Raw genomic sequence first — 21733 nt, 5'->3', positions numbered from 1 at the left:
TTTTTAAATTAGTTACTAAATTTTTAAGTGATGTTAATAATCTCATCTCACAAATTATATTTTTATCTTTAAAATTTTAAAATATTATAATCTTTAATTAAAATTAATATTTTTATAGAGTTCTTCATTGTCATTTTTTCTAAACCTAAAACCTTTGGGTTCTTGTCCCATCCGTTGAAAATCACGTGCAACTTCGCACGATAAGCAAGAGATTTTGTTTGACTGACATATCTCTGCACCTATAACCTCACTTGGATTACATCCCCAACATCATCCGTTACGTCTTGTTTATGTGCCCCGAATATTCGGGTTGGTGATGAGCATAAAATTTTTGGACGGCTCATATTTCTAAATTTTATTTTTTATGTTTTTTTATTATAAAAATTATAAAAATTTATTTTATTATTAATTTAGGTAATCAATTTAAATCATTAAATTAATATTAATTTTTTTAAAATTTTATAAATTAATTATCTAAATTAAAATTTATCATGAGACTCATGATCTATGAAACATTAATATTTCAAATTACCTTATATATTCTATTGATATCATATTCAATATCGATATTTATTAATACTTTATTGATACGTAATCATAGAATATTGAAATAATATTTTTTAATTTTAAGATAATTTATTTTTGATACATATATGATATTTTAAATTATGAGTTAATACTTTTAAGTTAATTTTTTAAAATTTTTAAGAAATTAAATTAATTTAAACATTATGATATTAATTTTTTTTGTTTATGATATATTTTTGTAATTTGTTTTTAAGTTAAAGATTAAATTTTTCTTAAAAAATAATTTTAAATATAATAAAGGGATAAAAATTATATTTTCATTATAAAAATATAATAATATAATATTTTAACATATAAACCCTAGATATAAAACTATCAACAGAGATTTGGCCGTAGATAATTGGGTAGCGATGGAATTAAAATATAATTAATGATTATATTTTTTAAATATTTTTATAAAGAACTGTATATGAATGTTAGGTGGAATATTTTTTAAATGAAAATTATATTTTTAATATTTTGTAATTTTTTTATAAATATATCATATTTTATATTTTAAAAAAAAATCGATGTATCAGATACTCCCTCCGGTCCCATTATAAGTCCCATTTTAGAAGGTGCCATTTGGTCCCATTTATAAGTCATGGTGCGTCTTTTTAGATAATATTTGAGAGATATTTTTAAAATTACCCTTCATGAGAGAAAAAAAGTAACAGGACATTACTTTTTAAATTTATTTTATAGGGGCATGTTTTGAATTTTATTATTTTTATTCTTGTACTTTTATTGTATTGGTATTGATAAAGTTGGTAGAAATGATTTATAAATAGGATGGAGGAAGCATGTATGGTATGTGATGTGACAGACATGCATTCTATGCAATGAACACTGAAACCAAACACCGACGAATGTGATCCTGTGTTTTTCCGTCCTTACCTTTTATGATTTGACGTAAGCTCTTGCGTCATTTTTATGATGGGATAGAAGTACCCGAGGCCACTTAGCCAGCCCACAGGAACTCCGCCTCCACTACCTTACCACCCAAATCTGCGAGTTCAAGTCTCACATTGGAATTTCCCTGCCATGGCGTACAAGCCTGAGCTGCACTTTCTGGTGATACTTTAATGGCACCAGGTCATCTTCTTCCCATGGTGGACATGGCTCGACTATTGGCTCGGCGACACGTGAAGGTGACCATAGTGACCACACCCCTCAATGCTGCTCGAGTCAGTGCCAACATCGACAGAGAGATTCAACTTGGCTCACCAATCCAAATTCAACTTATACGATTCCCAAATGCGGGGTCCGGAATACCTGAGGGACATGAGAGCGTAGATACTCTGCCTTCCATGGATCTTCAGGGGAACTTTTTCAGAGCTTTGTGTTTGTTGCAGCACCCACTTGAAGACCTCTTTGAAAAGCTTGATCCCACTCGGACTGCATAATATCTGACAGATATGTTCTACCTGCTGCTGATGTTGCCAGAAAGTTCCAAGTCCCAAGAATAATATTTGATGGGACTAGTTGTTTCTTCTTACTATGCAATCACTGTCTGCATGATTCTAAGGTCTATAAGAATGTGTCGGACTCAGAACCATTCTTTGTGCCCGGATTGCCTGACAGAATTGAATTAAAAAATATCAGCTTCCGGGGGCGTTCAATCCTAATGCTAAAAACCAAGGTCTGAACATTGCTCGTGAGATGGTAAGAGAATCTGAAGGAGACGCATTTGGAACGCTGGTGAACAGCTTCCAAGAATTAGAAGCAAGGTACGTGCAAGAGTATAAAAAAGTCACCGGGAAAAAGGTCTGGTGTATTGGCCCCGTCTCACTGTCCAACGAGACCAACTTGGACAAGGCTCAAAGAGGCAAGAATGACTCAAATGACAAACGAAGAAGCAGGCCATTATTATACGAAGTGGCTTGATTCATGGCCGGCAAGATCTGTCATCTATGTCTGCCTTGGAAGCTTAAATCGAGTAACACCAGAACAATTGATGGAGCTCGGTTTGGGACTGGAAGCTACAGAAAGACCATTCATTTGGGTGCTAAGAGGTGCATACAAAAGAGACGAAGCAGAGAAATTACTGTCAGAAGATGGATTAGAGGAGAGGGTGAAAGGAAGAGGAATATTAATAAGAGGTTGGGCACCTCAGGTGTTAATACTGTCACATGCAGCGATAGGAGCTTTCTTAACACATTGTGGTTGGAATTCAACGCTGGAAGGAATATGCAGTGGGGTACCATTAATAACGTTTCCTTTGTTTGGAGAGCAGTTCTATAATGAGAAGGTTATCGTGCAAGTGGTGCAGACCGGCGTGAGGGTGGGATGTGAGCGTGTGGTGCATCTTGGGGAGGAAGAGGATTTTGGCGCAGTTCAAGTGAGAAGGGAACAAGTGAAGGAGGCTGTAGAGAAAGCATTGGGTGAAGATGAAGACAGCAGAAGAATAAGAGAAAGAGCGAGATTGTTAGCGGAGAAGGCGGAGAAGGCTGTGGAGAAAGGTGGATTTTCTTTTCTCGACATGTCACTGCTAATTGATGACATAACACAACATGTCAAAGGTTGAAGATGAAATGAATAATGGAGCAAAAAGCCACGACTCGGCCAAAATTAATGCATGAAGAGCGTTTGCACTAACTCAGCTTTGGGGTGACTTCTTGTATTGCTGAGTTGTTGATGCCTGATTTACAACGGCATAAAAAGAAGCTGACAAAAAATGAAAACCACGTGATTTTGGCTGTCGGCAAAGTTCTTGGGAATTAATACTTGTCGTCCAAGCTTCACAAGTTAATTACGTTAAGTTGGCAGGCGTTTTTTTTTTTTTTTCATTAGGTCTTTTAAATAAACCCTTGAATCAATTTCTAGACGTTAATCTCAATAACGGTTTTATGACCCTGCTCACTGTTTTCTCATTGAACAAAAGTTAAGCTTAATTTCTAAACGTTAATCTCTCAACGTTAAGCTTCTGTAAAAATGCTCGTAAGTAAATAAGCCCCCAATCTTCATTAAGAGATACCTGATATCTTGCACAATGTTGAAAGTCAGATGGTTCTCGTCATGAATGTTCATGATTTCAAGAATAACCTCCAAGGAATTAGAGAGGACTTTATTCTTCTCTCAACCGTGAAGCCAACAAAGCTGTAAGCTCTTGCAAAGCGAAGAGTCTAGCCTTCATCATGATCGGGATGTAGCCATGCTTTTTAGCAAAACAGTATTTCCATCTTCCTTCACTGTCTTTGATGAGCCCCTCGCAGGAAGCATGTCCAAATAGAACTATTGACAGAACCGTCAATATCCAGTCTAATCTAATCCCATCCAAGTGGCATCCATTGCATTTTACTAAGCAACCTCCTGTGATGAATCCTCCAAGCAAGCTTCCCAAGTTTTATATCCCCAGAGACAACCAGAGTAGAAAAGCCATATCCTTCTCCATACAACAATTGGGGGAAAAGACTTCTTTGCATTGGTTCTTCTATAACATCCAGCAAACTAGAGCGAAGACTCTTTGCTACAGTAATCTCCTGGTCTGTTGCTACTTGCTTCATTTCTTGCATTCCAAAAATTCATAAACCATGTTCCTTTTGAATTGCATCAATGTAACTCTTTTCATTGCACAATTTTTTTAACTAATTGGCTTCTGCAAGTGTACGGAATCAATGTAATAATAAATTCAAAGTATTTTGGGTCAAACCCAAAGAAGAATATTGATAATTTATTTATTCGAAAGTAACAAAAATAGAATTAATTAAAAAAAATTGTTCCTACTTTTATTTATCAAAACCATTCTTGCTCAATTCAAATAACAAGCATTACAAATGTGACTTATTACCTTCCGGCAAATTAAGTTGTATTTAATTGAAGTTAAACTAGCTTTCACTAATTTTAACCCTCTGATTAAATTATTAAGCTACAATTAAAACCACCACAAGCCCCTAATTTATTTTTAATCTAGTTGGTTTTACTACTTTCCTAAATCTAGATTTGCTTTTCTTCTTCTAGTTTATAGAACAGCCCCTTGAACAAAGAATAAACTCAAAAATAAAACAGGAAAAGCAATTGAAATTGATAAAATATTTTGAAATGGTCATAAAACATTAAATCCAAACCAATAGGAATAAAAAGTAAAGCAAGAAAAGAATAGAAACATCATAGCCAAGCTACACCTTACCCTAATTAGGGAATTAGAAACTAAACATGTACTTAGCCATAATAATCTCCAAATCCATCAAACAATCAAGTAAAGAACAAAGTAGGAGAATAGAAAATCCCTTCTAGATCAAACAAATCACTCTCAAGCTCCATACTCAGTCATCCAGATTGCATCCAAGAGAATGAATATATCCCAAGTGTTTATAAGGCTTTCTTATATAATTTGCACCCCAAGGAGCCCTAATCTTGATGCTTTACATCATTTTCAGGTTGGATCTGACATTTACATTTACTTCTTTAGTCTTATTTATAAGTCACTTTCAATATATTTCATGAGTATAAAAAAAAACTTTAAAACTTATTAACTCTGTCTTAAAATTTAATAAATTCTTAACTTTGTCTATATTAAATATACATATTTCAATAACATATTTTTCTCTTTCCCACATTCAATAGAGAGTAAAAGAAAAAATTTATGATAACAATTTAATGACGTGACTTATAAATATAATTAAAAAAAATTATTCTCTTTCTATTATATAAATAGGATTAAAGGGAGTATTTCATTTAAATATGGGCCTTCATGTGTAACGGATCTTCGTCAATGGGTGGTCGTGCCTTCAGCACGCTCATTGCGCACGGCACAAGGGCAAGGAATGTCCCCATTAGGCTTTCAACCACACACGGTCGTGGCTCTCTTGAGTTGGTCCACTTGCGGCAGAAGCTCAAGGAGAGAGAATCTCCTCTTCATCTGCAATCGATCATGCTTCTTCATATTTCATCCGCGACTAGACATAACTGAGGTCAGAACCAGCTCTGAAACCTTGTTCATCCATGACGAGTTGAGTGTCTTTGTGCTTCATCTATGGGTGGATGAGTTTTCTTGGGCCTATTCTTGGAACTTTATTCGAATTCTCTTATTTTAATCTCATTTGGGTCCCTTCTTTTTTCATTTCCTGTATTTTTACAAACAACAACTAAGTGAGGCTACATGACTCATTTTTCCTTAATTTATCGCAATTAAAGAGCATTTTTAAGTCTAAAAGCCTCTAAAAATCACAAAAAATAATGGGTTCATCATTAACCAAATCCGTATTACAGCTATATTCAATGTTATTGCCTCATAACATCAAAGATTAAGGGGGCAAAACTCAAACGGATTTCGCTTATCTTCAGTTTAATATGGACTCAATCTATTAAAATCCAGAGTGAAAAAATTATATACCTAGATTTAATATATATTTAGTATAAACTAAATAATGCATGTCAAATCGTGGCCACTCATCATAACGGAGTCACTCCGATAATAACCACTACAAACTATAAAGAAATAAATGAATAAAGATCTGAACGGCTGAGTTTTAACCTGCGCGATCTTAAAATTAAGGAACAATATCCTCGTCCAAGAGCGGTTGCAGTTGCAGAAATGGCTCTTGAAGCGGTGGAAGGAGAAGGGTCTCTTCACTCCTACTGCAGATCCTTCATCCAGAACAAAATGGGCCAAGTTGATCCATTGCCATGCAGGCTTCGGCCCATGGTCAACAAAGGCCCATGACTTTTGAAAAATCTCCAATGTCCCATGTTCTCCTATTACAATAATTTTCATTGGATATTTTATACTAAGGTTATATTAATTCACAATTGTTCATAATTCGTGCACATCTATTTTATAATTCGTGCATAATTTGTGCATATCCTATGCATCAAAGAAACATAGGGTAGATATCTTAATAGTTATATTTATATAAATAATTATTTTGGACCATGTATAATATAATAGTTATGACCCTGCCTAATTTATATAAAAGTAAAACTTTCAAGTAGGATTGTCTAATGTATAAATGTAACATGGACATTTATCACACAGTTTTTAGTATCACGTGCAAAACTTTCTCTATATCCAATGGATCATGTACATCCCCCACCTTCCCTCTCATGCATTCTCATCCATAGTCACCCACAAGATTCCCACATGCAAGTCCCAAATTGCTCTCTCCGTCACATCGGCCTTCCTCTTTTTCCATGTTATTTGCCATCAATGAGTAAATTGAATCATTTCAAAACTTATAATCAGTTTTAGCCAAATTCAAGAATTAAATCACTAATGTAACAATTTAATTAAAACATTTGCATGCTTGAATTGTATGCATTTATACAAAGAAGTGAATAATTCTGGAATCACTATTGTCGCTCATAGGACGGTTCACAATGAAGACTGAAGAAGTCAACTAAAAGACAACATTTCTAAACAAATCAATAATGAACAATATATTCTAAAAAGAAGGTTTCAATCTAGCTAAACCTTATCTTCTCCTCCTCACCATTATCATGTGCGAGTTAGATTAAAGCGGCGTAAACAATATATTGGTTTACTATTAACTTACTAATTCAAGAAGAGAGAAGATTTTTCCCCCCTATTTTTCTGACATTAGAAGAACATCTAAGTTTGTTCGATGATCAAGAAGCCAATCGTTTCCATCAATATATGAAACATTCATGAAGCGTCCTGCTTCATAGTCTTTAAGTTGCTTTCCATATGTGACTCTAGACGAGTAGTTGGCTCCACCTCCAAGACAATGATATTCTCCAAAAAAGACAGTCCTGTTAAAAAAAAAATATATATATAACTTGTGCGTTTGGACTACAACATAGAAGAGACAGAGAGGGATTGGGAGAAAAAAAATGAAGAGATAATGATCACAAACATGTCTCTGGTAGAATTAGACCAATCATTCCATCCTTCAGGAGCAACAACTTCAGACATAAATGTTTTCGAGAAGACCACAGTGGCATATGCTCCCCATGCTCTTCCAAGCCACACTTTTCCACTCCCAATAATCTTACAATTCACAAATGAAAATCCAGTTTCTTCATTCTCCGACTGTCTTGCCTGAGCTGTGATGGACCCAGAAATCATAGCTCCTTCTTCAGCTGATATAGAGTTTATGGTACAATCCTAGCATCAAAAGCCATAATGCACTCATTTTTGTATTTACTATCTTAATTAATGTTTTAAACTATCAACTATTTTCAAAAGTACAGACATTGAAATTTCATTCCAAATAAAACTATTGCATAATTTCAACTAATCCCCTAATAATCGTGTATTCAGGTGGCCTTATAGGTATAAGCATAAAGTAATCAAAGATTTTAGGGAATAAATTACGTAAATTTTGACGATTGCGCGAATAATGCCACATTACTGCACACAGTTGCCATGATGCATCGTTCTGAAGAATTATTTATATAAATACGATATGATCATCAAGGATAAGTTTCTTTGAAGCAAAGGCAATTAAAAGGGAGAATGATGATAATAAAGTCTCAAAACAAGAAATTTATGACAGTTAAATTCTGACAATTTTTTGAAAAATAAATTATAAATATTGATTTAGATAGGTGTAAATAAGGATTGCAATTACAAATTAAAAGTTATATTTAGAATTTAAATCTCTTATTTACAATTAAAACTCTTAAAATTTTTAACTGTTTGAATCAATATTTACAGTTAATTTTTTAAAAAATTTTATCAAAAATTTAACTGTTATAAATTATTTGTTTTGAGACTTTAATATTATTTTTCCCAATTGAAATTTACCTCGTAAAAAGATCTTGCATTCCCAAATATGAAATCAATGGATCCTTGGATGAAACATTCTTTAAAATAATGTCTTCCACTATCATCATTGAGGGTGTCTTGAGCACCATACATTCCACATTCGTAGAATGCTGCTTCATCACCGCTCACTCTTAATGCAACTGCTTGTGCTCCTATCATACCTGGCGACGGTGCTGGGGCCGTATTCTCAATTTTCATATGATCAAATGTTAAAACTAGATTAATTTTCCCAATCCGTAAAATTGAAGGTGTAAAATAAAATTAAACCAACACGTTTATTTAATTTCTTACTTTAAAACTAATCTTGTAAGCAAGAAACTTAGAAGCAAAGACTCCAATTGTGTAACTATTAAAGGTCCCTCCTGTCGAGTTGGCAGTATCATTCCATTCTATGATTGTGTTCAAATATCCTTGACCTTGCAATATCAAATTTGTTTTGCTTGCCTCCACCACTACCTTCTCTCTATCATTTTCCCAGTTAAAATATCGATTATTTGGGGAAAAAAAGTAACTTTATTAATAATGAAAAAATTAATTATCAAAACTAAATGATAGATGACGAACCTGTATATGCCAGAATCAATAATGATAAGCGTTTTATCAGGACTCGATTCGGGAACAGCATTCAATGCCTTTTGTATGCTGCTAAAATTTCCACAATCCTTTAAGCTAACCGTCAAAACAAGACTCACATTGTAGTCCAAAATAAGATCAGAATCCCAGGTGGCCTTGTCACATTTTTCCTTCTGCTTCCTTCTGGGGTGAAGCCTCGCAAATCTTGTTATTAGAGAGACAAAGTCTTCAGCCCCACTGAGCTTTATAATCCTACTTAAGATAACATGTTGTTTGAAATTTCTTTGAGGATTAATGGAAGCGATGGTGGTGAGGGAAGGTGGCGTGTAATGGCGAACAATCATGATGGAAAGGGAAAAAGTGAAAAAGGCAAGTGGCCAGAAGAGGATTCTGTTGAATCCCATAGTTAAAAAGCTTTATGAGTTAGCTTGATCGTGAGATTGTGTTATTTTGAGTTAGGAAACGGGTTTGGCGTGGAGGACAGAGTGAGGTATGTATGGTTATATTATGTGCATGTGATCAGGTCTGACTGACGCAAGATTGGAGTGGAAGGCAAGAAATGTATGGACCTATCTTCTCTAATGTCTGGTTTTATAAGCATTATGGTGAGAGCAATGAAAAGTTAATTTAATGGTAAGAGAAGAGAGAGATGTGCAGAAATGAATGAAGTTTTGGAAGGTGGAGAAGCTAAGATAGCTAAAAATTGGAGAGAGAATATAAGGCGATAGATGATATAATATATGAAGGATTGAAGGTTCTCTGTAGTGGTCAATATTGTTGTTTGGTTACTTTGAAAGCAAAGATAATGTTGGCCGGCGGCAATCCGGAACGACAATATGATTGTTTGTGTGTAAGAAATCCAAGAAGCTGTCTTCTTGGCTTGTAATGCACTGTGTTAATTCAGTTAAACAATTACCGATACTTGGATTTGAATCCATAGTCTGGTTGAAGAAATATTCAAACTTATTATAAATGGATTAATTACAATTCTTCTCTATTATTCCTTTTAAATGCTTTCGGTCTCACAATTCATTTTTGAAGACCCAGACTCAGAGCTTACTCAAGCTGCCGCGGCGCACCTATACAAAACCAGTCACAGATCATAGCGAATTGAACGATTTTCTTTTGTGCTTGATCTGAATTAAATTAAAAGTGAACATGTGCCCTTCTTCACTTTCCGAAGGTGATCAGGACAACAAAGGATGATACGTGTCTAGACCTTCCATGATTTCATATGCTGAATTTTAATATTTTTGTTTTATAAATTGACCTCTATAGTTATTATTATTGTGGTTGTTATTAGTATTAGAAAATGAATCTATGTAAAAGTTCTAGGCAAGTTATTGTAAGCCCTGGTTAGTTTTTGTGCAATCTTCGTTGAAGCATCGTAAAATCTCTGCAGCTTTTGCGCATTTTCCGCGCAATCTTTATGTACATACGTGAGATTGATGTTAATTTGACTACATTTTATTTTTTAATTTTAGAAAGGTAAATATATTATTAGTGAGTTGATTTTCTTTAACTTAAATAAATTTATTTAAATAACGAATTAAAAGTTTCCAATAAAATTTTTAAAAAGCCATACAAAAATTTCGCCCCACCCATCGAAGGCCAAGTCCGCAAGTGATTTCATCAGGGAGGTAGGGCAAGGTGCAAATACCTTGAATTTTCATCATTTTGACCATGACATCCATGAAGGTCATGCCAAGGAAATATTGCAATGTCATACGGTACAACCTACCCACGTTTTATTCAACAGCACAACCATAACTTAATTTAATGAAACTCTAAATACTTAAAACAACTGATAGGTACAGATTCAAAATTGGCTACACATTGAATAAAAGTTACAAACTTTCCGCTTTTATAATTAAAACTTATCTTTTTCATGAAGAATTTTTGATATCCGGACACGGAGCAAGCATTTTATGAAGCATGGATGTCCCCTGAAATATCACCATCTGCTGGTAGTTCTTTCTGTAGTTGCTAAGCTGCCGCATAAAGAGAGAGCCCAGTCAAATCCTTTTGGGAGGCTCAAGTAGGAGCAGCGCCAAAATGTTAACCACAACGTTTCTAGGTAATGAAGCAAACAATATAAATACCTCATCTGCTGTCATCTTCGTGAACCCGAATTTCTCAATCCAAATGGACTCTGCAGTAGCGGTAGCTGGCAACACAAGGTTCTTCACGTTTAAAGAAGTCAGCAATTTCTCGATGCAGGAGTATAGCATTTGGAAGTACCCCTGTCAGGTCAAACCAAAAAACGTCTACTTAATCCACTACTACAACATAAGCTTTCCCCATACAAATCCATATCAACAGTAAATAATGAAACCATCTCCAGAAAGTTTCAACGGGAAGGAAGAATATGATGCCACCAGGTCAAACAACTAGAAGTCCATCTACAGGAAAACACAATAGAGAGATCATGCTTTGGCTTCACTAGTAAATACCACTGCTGACAGTCATGGAATGCCACGACCTACTAAGCACGCACAGATCTTACACGTGTGGGTCACAATAAAAATAGGGCAAGGAAGATTTTAGAAGACAGATATGGTTAATGCGAGAATGGTTGCCAGGCTATAGTCCCGCACCTTTCCATGGTTAACACTACGAGTTGCAACTAGTGGGAGCTCTGCAAAATCACTTCCAAAAATTCGAAGCAAGGCAGCGGATACCACAGTTGAACTGCAATATCAAGAAAACAATTTGTGAACAGTAATATAAATATGAAAAAAAAAAAAGAGTCAAACGATGATAACCACTTCTTACTTGACCATTAATATTGCACAATGCATCGCTCCAAACTCTTGTCTCCGAACAGTCCTTCTGCACGCGAGAGATGCATGTTAATGGAGACAAAAGAAAAGCAAACACATGACCATTAAGGAATTTCTTACCCATATATCATGGCCGTAATAAGATTGCGTCCAGTAATTGAATCAACTATAGGGTCAAAGCATTCCTGAAACATGCCATGGTCGCAAACTCAAAATTGGGTCCAGAAGGTAAAACACAAATGCTCTCTCAAAGTGAGATAATCATTGTAGCCAACTATCAACCCTGCCCCTAAACACAAGCCATATCCCTATCTACTATCCCGAGTTCATAGAACATGAAGACACACGCTCAGGCATAAGCCTGCACAGAAGCTGACTTGTGATATAATATTAATATAATAACATCAGTTACTTTGACATGGAGCCATTTATATTGTATATTGAACGGGAAATATATGTTTAACCCTTCAATTAGACCTTTATCTAAATACTTCAATTAATAAATTACAAATCATCCAGGCTGCAAACAGATAGATAAAAAATAGAGAATAAGCTTAAAAACAAACTTTAACACCATCCATAACCAATAAAATGTGAAAATAAAGTATATTGCATGGAAGAATTAAAGCAGATCTATAATTGGAGACCTGCAGGAATTATGATGTTGATCCCCTCAAGAGGGAAAACAAAAGGATGAAGCAATTTATATTGAAGTATGACAGAACATACATGAAAGATTGAGACAGCCTGCAAAAGAAATGGCCTAGTTTCAGGAGAAGCAATTTTGCCCCTAAGAAGCCTCCATTTCACATCAATATCACTAAGGGATTCTAAACCTTTTTCCTCTTGCTTTTTCTTTATAACATCCAAGAGAGGTTCTGGAAGTTTCTCAGCCCCCCCAACCAGGAGGTTCTGAAAAGTAGAATGTATGGTTGAGCAATCATGGCAACAAAACCAATCCCCTTCTGGCAATTCCTGTCATTAGACCTAGAAAAATTATAACATGGCCAGTAGACTACACACAAGATTGGAATCCAAACTATTGTATCCACATATTAAGACATGGGAACACACAGCATACCTTCAAAAATGACATTTTATGATCCCTCAAGCAGCCAACATGAAATTCTTTATCACACTGGAAAAAATGGAGAAGGGCAAGAATAGATGAACATGGAAGGATCCCCATGGAATTTAATACTTGCATCAATAATCATGCCCTTTTATGAACTTGGGAACTTGACAAAAGCTATTTCATGCTGATATTGAGGCTTCATGACAATGGACTAGCATGCATACCTGATCACAGATTATTATTGTTCGTGGACCAAATCCTGATTTGCTGAAGTCACAAGCCCTACATGCACAAATTCATTTTCATAATGTGCAGGTAAATATAAAATTAACAATTAACAATTGTAAAAGATTGGGAAATGATTAATTTAATATAGCAGTAGACAGCAAGGTAAAAGTTGCTGATTCCAAACAGCAGAATAAAAATATACACCAAGCTCATACATAGACATTTAATCCCCATGAAGTACCTGCATAAAGCACATCCATTGAGCTCAGTATCAACATCTTCGACAATGCGCACACATCTTTTGGTTATCTGCTCAATAGGATCAACTCCTTCAACTCTCCCAGCTGCCACAGCATTGACATTGTGTGCCACAAATCTTTCTCTTTGGAACATGTTTTGGCAAAACTTGCAGTACCAATTACCACGCGGAATGCTCAACAGAGATGCACATTCTGTACATTACAATGGAATATAGAAGCCACTTGGAAGATAAATATCTTTTTATTTGTCAAACAACACATATTTCTCGGAAGTGTTATTTCCAGTTCAATAAATCATTTAAAATAATTTAAGAAAATAATATTGTTTGTTTAAAAAAATGAAATGAAGGTTATTTCTTTATAAAAAATGCAGCAATATGATAGAAGACAATGAAGAATGAGAAAAGAAAATTAGGAGCGATAATATTAGTAATTAATTGTAAATTAGAGAGTAAGCCATCTACAAAGGATACACGAGACTTAGAACTTTATTTTATTAAAATAGCTTTTATTTTTATTTTTGTGCTTCAACTGTTCTTTTATTAATTGTGCTTTTATTTTACTTTATCTTATACTGAGTCATCTCTTGGGCTTTATATAAAGTGCCCATTAATCAAGGTTAAAAAGTTACTATGTTGCTTTATTGGTTAAAAAATTCCCAATTTTCCAATTATACTCTTATTAATTAAAGGAAGACCATGAGTCAGCTTGTTATTTGTGAAAATACTTTCTCAAGTTAAAGAGCAGAACTTTTGAGCATTGTTGAGCCCAATAGGAGGTAGCTCTCCTAAGGACTTTTTTTGCATTTACACAGACCCAAACTTGATACCTAGTGCTAAAACGGCCATAGCCACTTCCACTAGGACCAACACTTATTGGTGAATGTTTCATCTTTTTGTTTGACATCTTATAATTAGAACCATTTTTTGCTTTTTTTAAGACACCTTATAAATAGGACCAAAGTAGTAAATAGTTAAGTTGTCTATCAAATTTTATGTGCTGCATATCTGACCTTTATGAAAAGCCCTTGGGCATCCATCACAAAGCAACAGATCTCCACCATCCCAACAAATAATGCATAAATCATCATTATCCTTTGCAGAGTATTTGCGATCTTTTGAGAGAGATATAGCTAACTCATGGAGAGACACCCCATTTGATGTGTAGATGTATGCATAACTGCCCAAAAGTATTGCAGTTTTAAAAAATTCAACAGCACCAAGCAATTCAAAAATTTAAAAAAAAAAAAAATACTGCCCCAAACCAAAATAAGTAGGAGAACTCACGGTTTCTTGCGGGAAGCCCAGCCTGCATGGACCTCAAACTGCGAGGGGCTGACCTGCAGAATGTTTAAAATAAAATAATCTTGAGGAGTGCTTACAAACTTAGAAGAAAAGTGTCAATGGAATATACCTCAGAGTTGCAGCATCGACACATTATTCCAAAGCCCTTTTTGTAACCCTCGAGCAGTTTCTGTCAACCAGAATATACCAGTTAACACAGCAAAAGGCATAAGCACATGAGCCTGCACGTGAAATTAATGTAAATAACCTGCCCACGTGCATAATAAGCTACTTCAGCTCCATCAGGCAATCCACCTTCCTCAAAGACTAACTTATGCAACTGCTGGTGCCTTGAGGATAGCATATCAGATGAACAAACGGAGATTGTCATCATTAAAAGAGATATTTTAAATCGTAACACTATAATAATACAGCCAGACACACGCAAGTGACAGGGACCTAGAGAACTAACTTCTTAGTGATCCTCCAGTGACTCTTGTTTGGTGAAGATGAAGGCATTGAATTTGAAGTAGTTCTTGCAGTCTTCAATTTCACTGACAATTTGGAGGACCTGATAAAAGGATTTGGTTATTAAAGATTGACAAGGAAGTTAAATATCCAAATTACATCATGGCTGCCAAAAAGATAAAAACTGGAAGATACAAACTTCTTTTTCATCTTCCAAAGACTCTTCTTTCGTGATAGGATAGTCACTGAAGAATTCTTGGAAGACTTTGCACGGCTAACCCATTTTGGCGACCTTAACAAGTAACAACATAGTTTGCAGTATATAAGTTCAAAAAAAATTAAAATGAAAGACTGCAAAGAGAGCACAAAATTGTTCTGCAACAAATTTAGTGACACACACACACACAAATAATAGTTATAAATACCAACTTTGTCCTTTTCTTCCAGTGTCTCTTAATCTGTGAAGAGATACGCTTCTCAGAAATATCAGATTGCTTAGAAACAGAAAGCGCTCTAGGAGACCTGAAATATAGCAACATGGAATAAAAACCCCCATCACATATGGATGGTTTCCTTTTCTTTTCCATTTTTCAAATTGGCCGGTAGAGGCTACATCAGATAGCTGTGGCACTTCTAACGTATTCAGTCTAGAAGATTATTTCTAATGTTTATTAAGTAGGTATACAAAGACTAAGATTAACAAAACACCACCCCTTTAAAGACAGCCTTTAATTGTAAGTTTTAGGTAAACAACAGGACTCTAATCAGATGATGATGATGATAAAGCAGGACACCTTTAAATCTTTATTGCATTATACATCTGAACACTTATCAGAAGAAAACGAAAAACCTATTTAACTGAGAGAGAAGAAAACGAATACCTGACTCTTTTGCCCACTTTATCAATAGAACTGTCTTGAGATTCCTTGGTCTCCTTGCAAGAACTGCATATAGACCCGACTCTTTCCACACATGAAGGAGGGAAACATACTGTAGAAATAATAATTATAAGAAAAGTATAAGTACACAAAGCAAATCTTATAAATTAAATAAAATAAAATAAAACTCTATCCTCGTTTACTTTGACTTTTGCCTCAACATTCCATGATCAGAGTGATAACCTCTCCGACTAAAAAACTGTTAATGACGAAGAGTAACCAAAGCTAAGCTCACCCTTGCACATTTTACAAGTGAAATACTTTTCATCAGGTGGAGAACAAACAACGCTTTGTATTGTCGCCTCCAGAGTATGTAAGGGAGCTCCTCTGCACGCTCTCAATAGCTCAAGCAGGCTCTTCCCATTTTCCAGGCAAATGTATTGTGCCGCTCGCTTATACGCTTTGCATGCATGAATCTCAAATTGGGAAGGTGGAATAACCTAAGTGGGCAGAAAATGGAAGGGGGCAAAAACTCAAGGGAGTGTATAGACTAAGAAATCCACTGCACGTGAAAAAGAAAATCATAACTGACCTTGCGTCCATTGCAAAGACAGCATGAACACAATATTCCCCCATCTTTAATAATGCCTCGAAGTCCCGAAGCCTGTAATATAAACGCACCAATATTGAAGATACATTTTTCCAGTTAAACTATCGGCAAAAGGATGATTAGAACTCTACCGGGGGCCAAGCCTGTTAATAAAAGGTTATTAATTATTTGACTCAACACTTCTCTAAAATACTCAAATGTCTATTACTAAATTTGGAAGTCCTACTTTAGTCAAACTATTACTTTAATAACAAAGGACGTAACTTGGACACGTACCATAATCCATCAAATTGTAATCCGCATAAAAATAAATAACAACAACAACAACAACAAGCCTTTATCCCACTAGGTGGGGTCGGCTACATGGATTGCAAGACGCCATTGTGCTCTATCATTTATTAAGCTTTTAGAAATATTATTAATTAAGAGATCACGTTCAACAACTTCCAAGAGTGTTCTCTTAGGCCTTCCTCTACCTCTCTTAATCGGACTCAAAGTTATATGTTCCACTCTTCTCACTGGTGCCTCCCTTGGTCTTCTTTGTACATGCCCAAACCATCTCAACCGATTTTCTACCATTTTTTCCTCAATAGGTGCCACCCTCACTTTTTCACGTATGTGCTCATTTCGAATTTTATCTTTACGTGTATGTCCGCACATCCATCGTAACATTCTCATCTCTGCTACTCCAACTTTATGCTCTTGCTGTCCCGTTAGAGCCCAGCATTCACTACTATATAACATTGCCGGTCTGATAGCAGTACGATAAAACTTTCCTTTAAGTTTATTAGGCACCTTACGGTCACAAATAACTCCTTTAGCTTTTCTCCAATTAAACCACCCAGCTTGAATTCTATGTGAAATATCTCCACTGATTTCGCCATCATTTTGGATAATGGCTCCCAAATATCTAAACTTTTCCACTTGAGGTATAATTTGATCTCCCAATTTTACTTCCAAATTATTTTCGAATAGTCCTTTATCAAATTTACAATATAAATATTCCGTCTTACTTCTACTCAGACGAAAACCTTTCGACTCCAATGTCCTCCTCCATAACTCAAGTTTGCAATTAACCTCTTCTCTTGTCTCTGCTATAAGAACTATATCATCCGCGAAGAGCATACATTTCGGGATTTCCTCTTGAATATGTTCCGTCAAAACATTTAAAATCAAGTTGAACAAATAAGGACTCAGAGATGATCCCTGATGTAGCCCAATCTTTATAGGAAAATCCTTTGTTTGACCACTAGGCGTTCTTATACTAGTTTTTACCCCCTCATACATATCTTGTATGGCTTTAATATAAGCAATCCGTACTCCCTTTTTTTCCAACGCTTTCCAAAGCACTTCTCTTGGTATACGGTCATAAGCTTTTTCCAAATCAATAAAAACCATGTGTAGATCTTTATCTTTACAACGATACTTTTCCATTAATCCCCTTAGTAGATAAATCGCCTCTGTAGTTGATCTACCTGGCATAAAACCAAATTGATTCTCAGAAATACTTGTCTCCAATCTCAACCTATGCTCAATTACTTTCTCCCACAATTTCATTGTGTGGCTCATGAGTTTAATCCCTCTATAGTTAGTACAATTCTGAATATCTCCTTTATTTTTATAAATAGGAATTAATGTACTTCTCCTCCACTCATCAGGCATTTTCTTGGACCGTAAAATCACATTAAATAACTTAGTTAACCATCTCACCCCTTCTTCACCTAAACATTTCCACGCTTCGATAGATATACAATCAGGTCCGTTAGCTCTACCATTTGCCATTTTCTTAAGAGCTTCCTTTACCTCCTTATCACGTATGTTTCGATAGAATGACAAATTTTGTTCTCCTTCACCAATTACTAAATCCTCCAAGTTACTAGATGAATCCTCTCCATCATTGAAAAGTTTAGAAAAATAAGTCTCCCATCTATTTTTAATTTCATCATCTGTAACTAAAATTCTTCCCTCTTCATCCTTAATACACCTTACCTGTTCTAGATCTCTTGATTTTCTTTCCCTACTCTTGGCAATCTTATAAATATTTTGCTCTCCTTCCTTCGTCTCAAGGTTCTTATAAAATTCTTCAAAAGCTTTAGAACGAGCTTCACCCACAGCTCTCTTAGTTTCCTTCTTAGCCATACGGTACCTCTCCCAATTTTCCTCATTGTTACACAAATGTATGGCTTTAAAACAGTTCTTCTTATACTTGATTTTGTCCTGTACACTATTATTCCACCACCAAGACTCCTTATCTCTCGGACCAGGACCTTTCGATTCTCCCAAAACTACTTTTGCAACCTCCCGTATCTTTTTAGCCATATCCTCCCATATGATGTTAGCACTTCCCTGAGAATCCCAAATTCCTTTATCCAAAAGATTTCGCTTGAAAATATCTTGCTTCTCACCTTTTAATTGCCACCACCTAATCCTTGGTGTTACTACTTGTCGACGTTTTTGGATTTTACTCATAATACACACATCAAGGACTAGGACCCTATGTTGTGTCGTTACAGCATCTCCAGGGATCACCTTACAATTTTTACAAAGTTTTCTATCTGTGTTCCTAACCAAAAGAAAATCAATCTGCGACCTTGAGGCTCCACTTTTGTAGGTGATGAGATGCTCATCTCTCTTCTTGAAACAAGTATTGGCAATCTTAAAATCATACGCCAATGAGAAATCAAGAAGAGTTTGCCCTTCATTGTTTAGCTCTCCAAAACCAAAACCACCATGCACCCTCGCATACTGACCAGCTTCCCTCCCGACATGCCCATTAAAGTCTCCTCCAATAAAAATCTTTTCACTCTGTGGTATGTGTCGAATCAACCCCTCCAGATCCTCCCAAAATAATTCCTTAAGACTGGCTTCTGTCCCGACTTGCGGCGCATAAGCGCTAACAATATTAACAGTCTCACGTCCAATTATCATTTTTAAAGAAATAATTCTGTCTCCAATTCTGCTAACTTCTACAACGTTCTTCTTCCACTCCTTATCTATAATGATGCCTACTCCATTGCGTGCACTTACTTTTCCTGTATACCAAAGTTTGAAACCTTGAATATCCTTAGCTTCTTCTCCACGCCATTTTGTTTCTTGCAAGCAAAGGATATTGATTTTCCTTTGAATCATAACCCCTACAACCTCTACAGATTTACAATTTAATGTCCCAACATTCCAAGTACCAAATCTAATTTTGCATAAAAATAAATAAATAGACTAATAATAATAACCTTCTTCCCGCCCATATAAACTACAGGAACACCATCCAGTAGACCAGTGTCGAAGAGCTCCTTGACGGTCATAGGCTTCTTGTTGAGCACAATCTTTTTCGACATCTTCAATTCCAATTTGTTTCTTGGAGCTGTTAATGCGATGGGGGCAGCGTTCACCTTCCCGTCTGATTTAGTATTTTCAGCCTGGGAAGATTCTGAAACACTCCCCGCCTTATCAGAAGAGCGAACCTTTGTTTTCAAAGCTGATCGAGAATAGCGCTTCAATGTCTTAACTCCAGCATCTTTCTGCACACCGTCACCGTTAGACATTACTACAGAAACACCATTGAAGCCACCTTCCCCAGCACGATCTTGTCTGGGCTCGTTCTCTAGCTCATTGTAGCTTTTAGGCTTCTCCACATTGCAACTGACTCCAATTTCTATTCCATGTTCTACATTATCTACCTCCACACCGCCTCCACCTTCCATCCCTGGAATGTGCGCATTTGTTTGCGGTTCTACAGAAGTCTTTAGCCTCTTAAACTTTTCGTTCTCAGAAGACCCATCACACAAACGCCGAGCCTTCCTTTGTCGAGTATAAACAATATAACCATTCACCACAGCACCTCCAACCATGCTAGAACTACCATTCCCAGAGACCTGAGCATCGAGCATCGTCTGGAAGTGAGAACCAGATTGAGCTTCCGAAGCCGAAGTTGGAACGAATGCATCATGAGATTGGCCTTCCCAAACAGATAGTAATCGGGAGTCTTGCTTCATGGCCGGTTCGAACACAGGGAGCAAATCAGTGCCTAAATCTGCAGAAAAACAAACAAATTGATAAAAGTCTAATGCCCCAAGTGATTGAACTGTGAATTAAGGTACGGAAAAACCTACGGATAAGAGATGGGGTCCATTAAAGCAGAAATCGAAGAAGAATAGCATAACAAGAGTGAGTGAGCAGATATAGAGAAGGGTTTTGAAGAAGGTAACTCCCTTTTCCGAAAATTGGATTGGTTTTAAAGAGAATGGGAGTGACGAAGCAAACAAGGGTGAGGGGGTTGGGTCCAGGAGTTTCAATCACCCTCTACAGGAAGGTCAGCTAACCATGCTCGCTGGGGACCGGGGGGGGGGGGGGAGGAGTTGAGTGGGATGATATCTGGGATTTCGGGAAAGGGGTAAATGACAGAACCGTAAATTCAAGCCAATTTTGAAAGACAGAGTGACAACCACACTCAATTTTCTTAGATAAAGAATAGGGACAAGTCTCATTAAAAAAAAAATTACATTCCTATTTTAATAATAATATTTTTATATTAATTTTTTTATAAATAATTTTTTTGAGTGATGTTGACTTAACGTGGTCCTTTCACTTCAAAATGTTTACAAAGACACTTTTTTCTTTTTTTTCTTTCTTTCTTTCTTTTTTTTTACCTTCAAAACGAAGCTGCTGAATTCTGAAACCTTGACCCAAAAGGGCTTGTAACTTCGATTAACGGTGTTGCAGTCCAATATAAGAGGAATTTAAAAATGGGTAACGAGGTCTCTCTCATTTGGGTTCAAAAGATATATCAATGTGTAGCCCAAAAAAAACATATATAAATGGATTTGGGCTCTCATTCGGCCTTTTTGTAAATGAAAATCTTTTGAGATAATCCATCTTACTGGATGCCTGCCATGTGTTCATTCATTTAGTTATTTAACAATAACAATATTTAATCATTAGATAGTTTTTAAGTCATGTTTGAATTAATTTTTTATTACTAAATATTTTAGTTTGCTACATTAAAAATAAATATTTTTTAAAAAATATAAACATTTAAAACATGTATTATCAATACTTTTTAGAAATATAATTTAGCTTATTTTTGTATAAACAAATTATATATTTTTATTTCAAGGAAAGATTCTATATTTTTAAAATAAATGAAAGAGAAGTTCTTTCAAAGGGGAAAAAAATATTATTTGTTCACTCGTAATCCATACTTAATAGGAGTATTTAAACATTACAAAATGCAGCGTGAGTTTGGGTTTTGGCAGAAATTAAAAGGGGCGACTATTGAAAAG

General features: G+C 35.6%; 3 protein-coding genes across 4 annotated transcripts; 1 reads left to right on the top strand and 2 right to left on the bottom strand.

Moving 5' to 3' along the window:
• Window positions 1–1559: 1559 nt before the first annotated feature.
• On the top strand, window positions 1560–3094 carry LOC129299998 (UDP-glycosyltransferase 73C11-like). The gene is given in 4 exon segments (XM_054938513.1): window positions 1560–1956; window positions 1959–2153; window positions 2156–2414; window positions 2416–3094. Coding segments are annotated over 4 exon segments (1437 nt in total). The 5' UTR covers window positions 1560–1652.
• Window positions 3095–6121: 3027 nt separating this feature from the next.
• LOC129300000 (probable pectinesterase 15) lies at window positions 6122–9318 on the bottom strand. Of its 2 annotated transcripts, XM_054938516.1 has the most exons (6): window positions 8861–9318; window positions 8588–8759; window positions 8276–8482; window positions 7383–7633; window positions 7062–7278; window positions 6122–6264 (listed from the first exon to the last, which is right to left on the bottom strand). In XM_054938516.1, exons 1-5 carry the CDS (start codon window positions 9271–9273, stop codon window positions 7092–7094), a joined length of 1230 nt encoding a protein of 409 aa, XP_054794491.1. In that variant the 5' UTR covers window positions 9274–9318; the 3' UTR covers window positions 6122–6264; window positions 7062–7091. The 2 variants fall into 2 exon arrangements, with proteins under 2 accessions (XP_054794491.1, XP_054794490.1); XM_054938515.1 differs by lacking the exon at window positions 6122–6264 and having other exon boundaries at window positions 6832–7278.
• A 1192-nt stretch (window positions 9319–10510) lies between these two features.
• Window positions 10511–20803, bottom strand: LOC129299999 (increased DNA methylation 1-like). Its single transcript, XM_054938514.1, has 21 exons — window positions 20564–20803; window positions 19685–20484; window positions 16437–16508; window positions 16140–16344; window positions 15848–15956; window positions 15396–15488; window positions 15166–15258; window positions 14971–15069; window positions 14767–14848; window positions 14629–14688; window positions 14502–14554; window positions 14228–14394; window positions 13197–13407; window positions 12952–13009; window positions 12734–12790; window positions 12382–12627; window positions 11773–11837; window positions 11645–11701; window positions 11467–11560; window positions 10972–11112; window positions 10511–10860 (listed from the first exon to the last, which is right to left on the bottom strand). Exons 2-21 carry the CDS (start codon window positions 20444–20446, stop codon window positions 10756–10758), a joined length of 2829 nt encoding a protein of 942 aa, XP_054794489.1. The 5' UTR covers window positions 20447–20484; window positions 20564–20803; the 3' UTR covers window positions 10511–10755.
• Between the last annotated feature and the right edge of the window lie 930 nt (window positions 20804–21733).

The sequence above is a fragment of the Prosopis cineraria genome, unplaced genomic scaffold (genome assembly GCF_029017545.1).
Source record: "Prosopis cineraria cultivar Desert tree isolate PC_DT_omini unplaced genomic scaffold, ASM2901754v1 PC1383, whole genome shotgun sequence".
NCBI lineage: Eukaryota > Viridiplantae > Streptophyta > Magnoliopsida > Fabales > Fabaceae > Prosopis > Prosopis cineraria.
This window is presented reverse-complemented; position numbering and strand designations above follow the sequence as displayed.

Bases quoted from the DNA above. Each gene is read 5' to 3' on its own strand.
- LOC129299999 (XM_054938514.1), bottom strand. From the start codon at position 20,446: ATGAAGCAAGACTCCCGATTACTATCTGTTTGGGAAGGCCAATCTCAT. The intron at 14,555-14,628 runs GTATATTCCATT...AACATTCTGCAG, and splicing joins GTCGATGCTGCAACTCTGAG to GTCAGCCCCTCGCAGTTTGA. The intron at 13,010-13,196 runs GTACTTCATGGG...TTGTGCATGTAG, and splicing joins AATGGATGTGCTTTATGCAG to GGCTTGTGACTTCAGCAAAT.
- LOC129300000 (XM_054938516.1), bottom strand. From the start codon at position 9,273: ATGGGATTCAACAGAATCCTCTTCTGGCCACTTGCCTTTTTCACTTTT. The intron at 7,634-8,275 runs GTAAATTTCAAT...TTTTGATGCTAG, and splicing joins ATGCAAGATCTTTTTACGAG to GATTGTACCATAAACTCTAT. The intron at 7,279-7,382 runs GTTTGTGATCAT...TTTTTTTAACAG, and splicing joins TCTAATTCTACCAGAGACAT to GACTGTCTTTTTTGGAGAAT.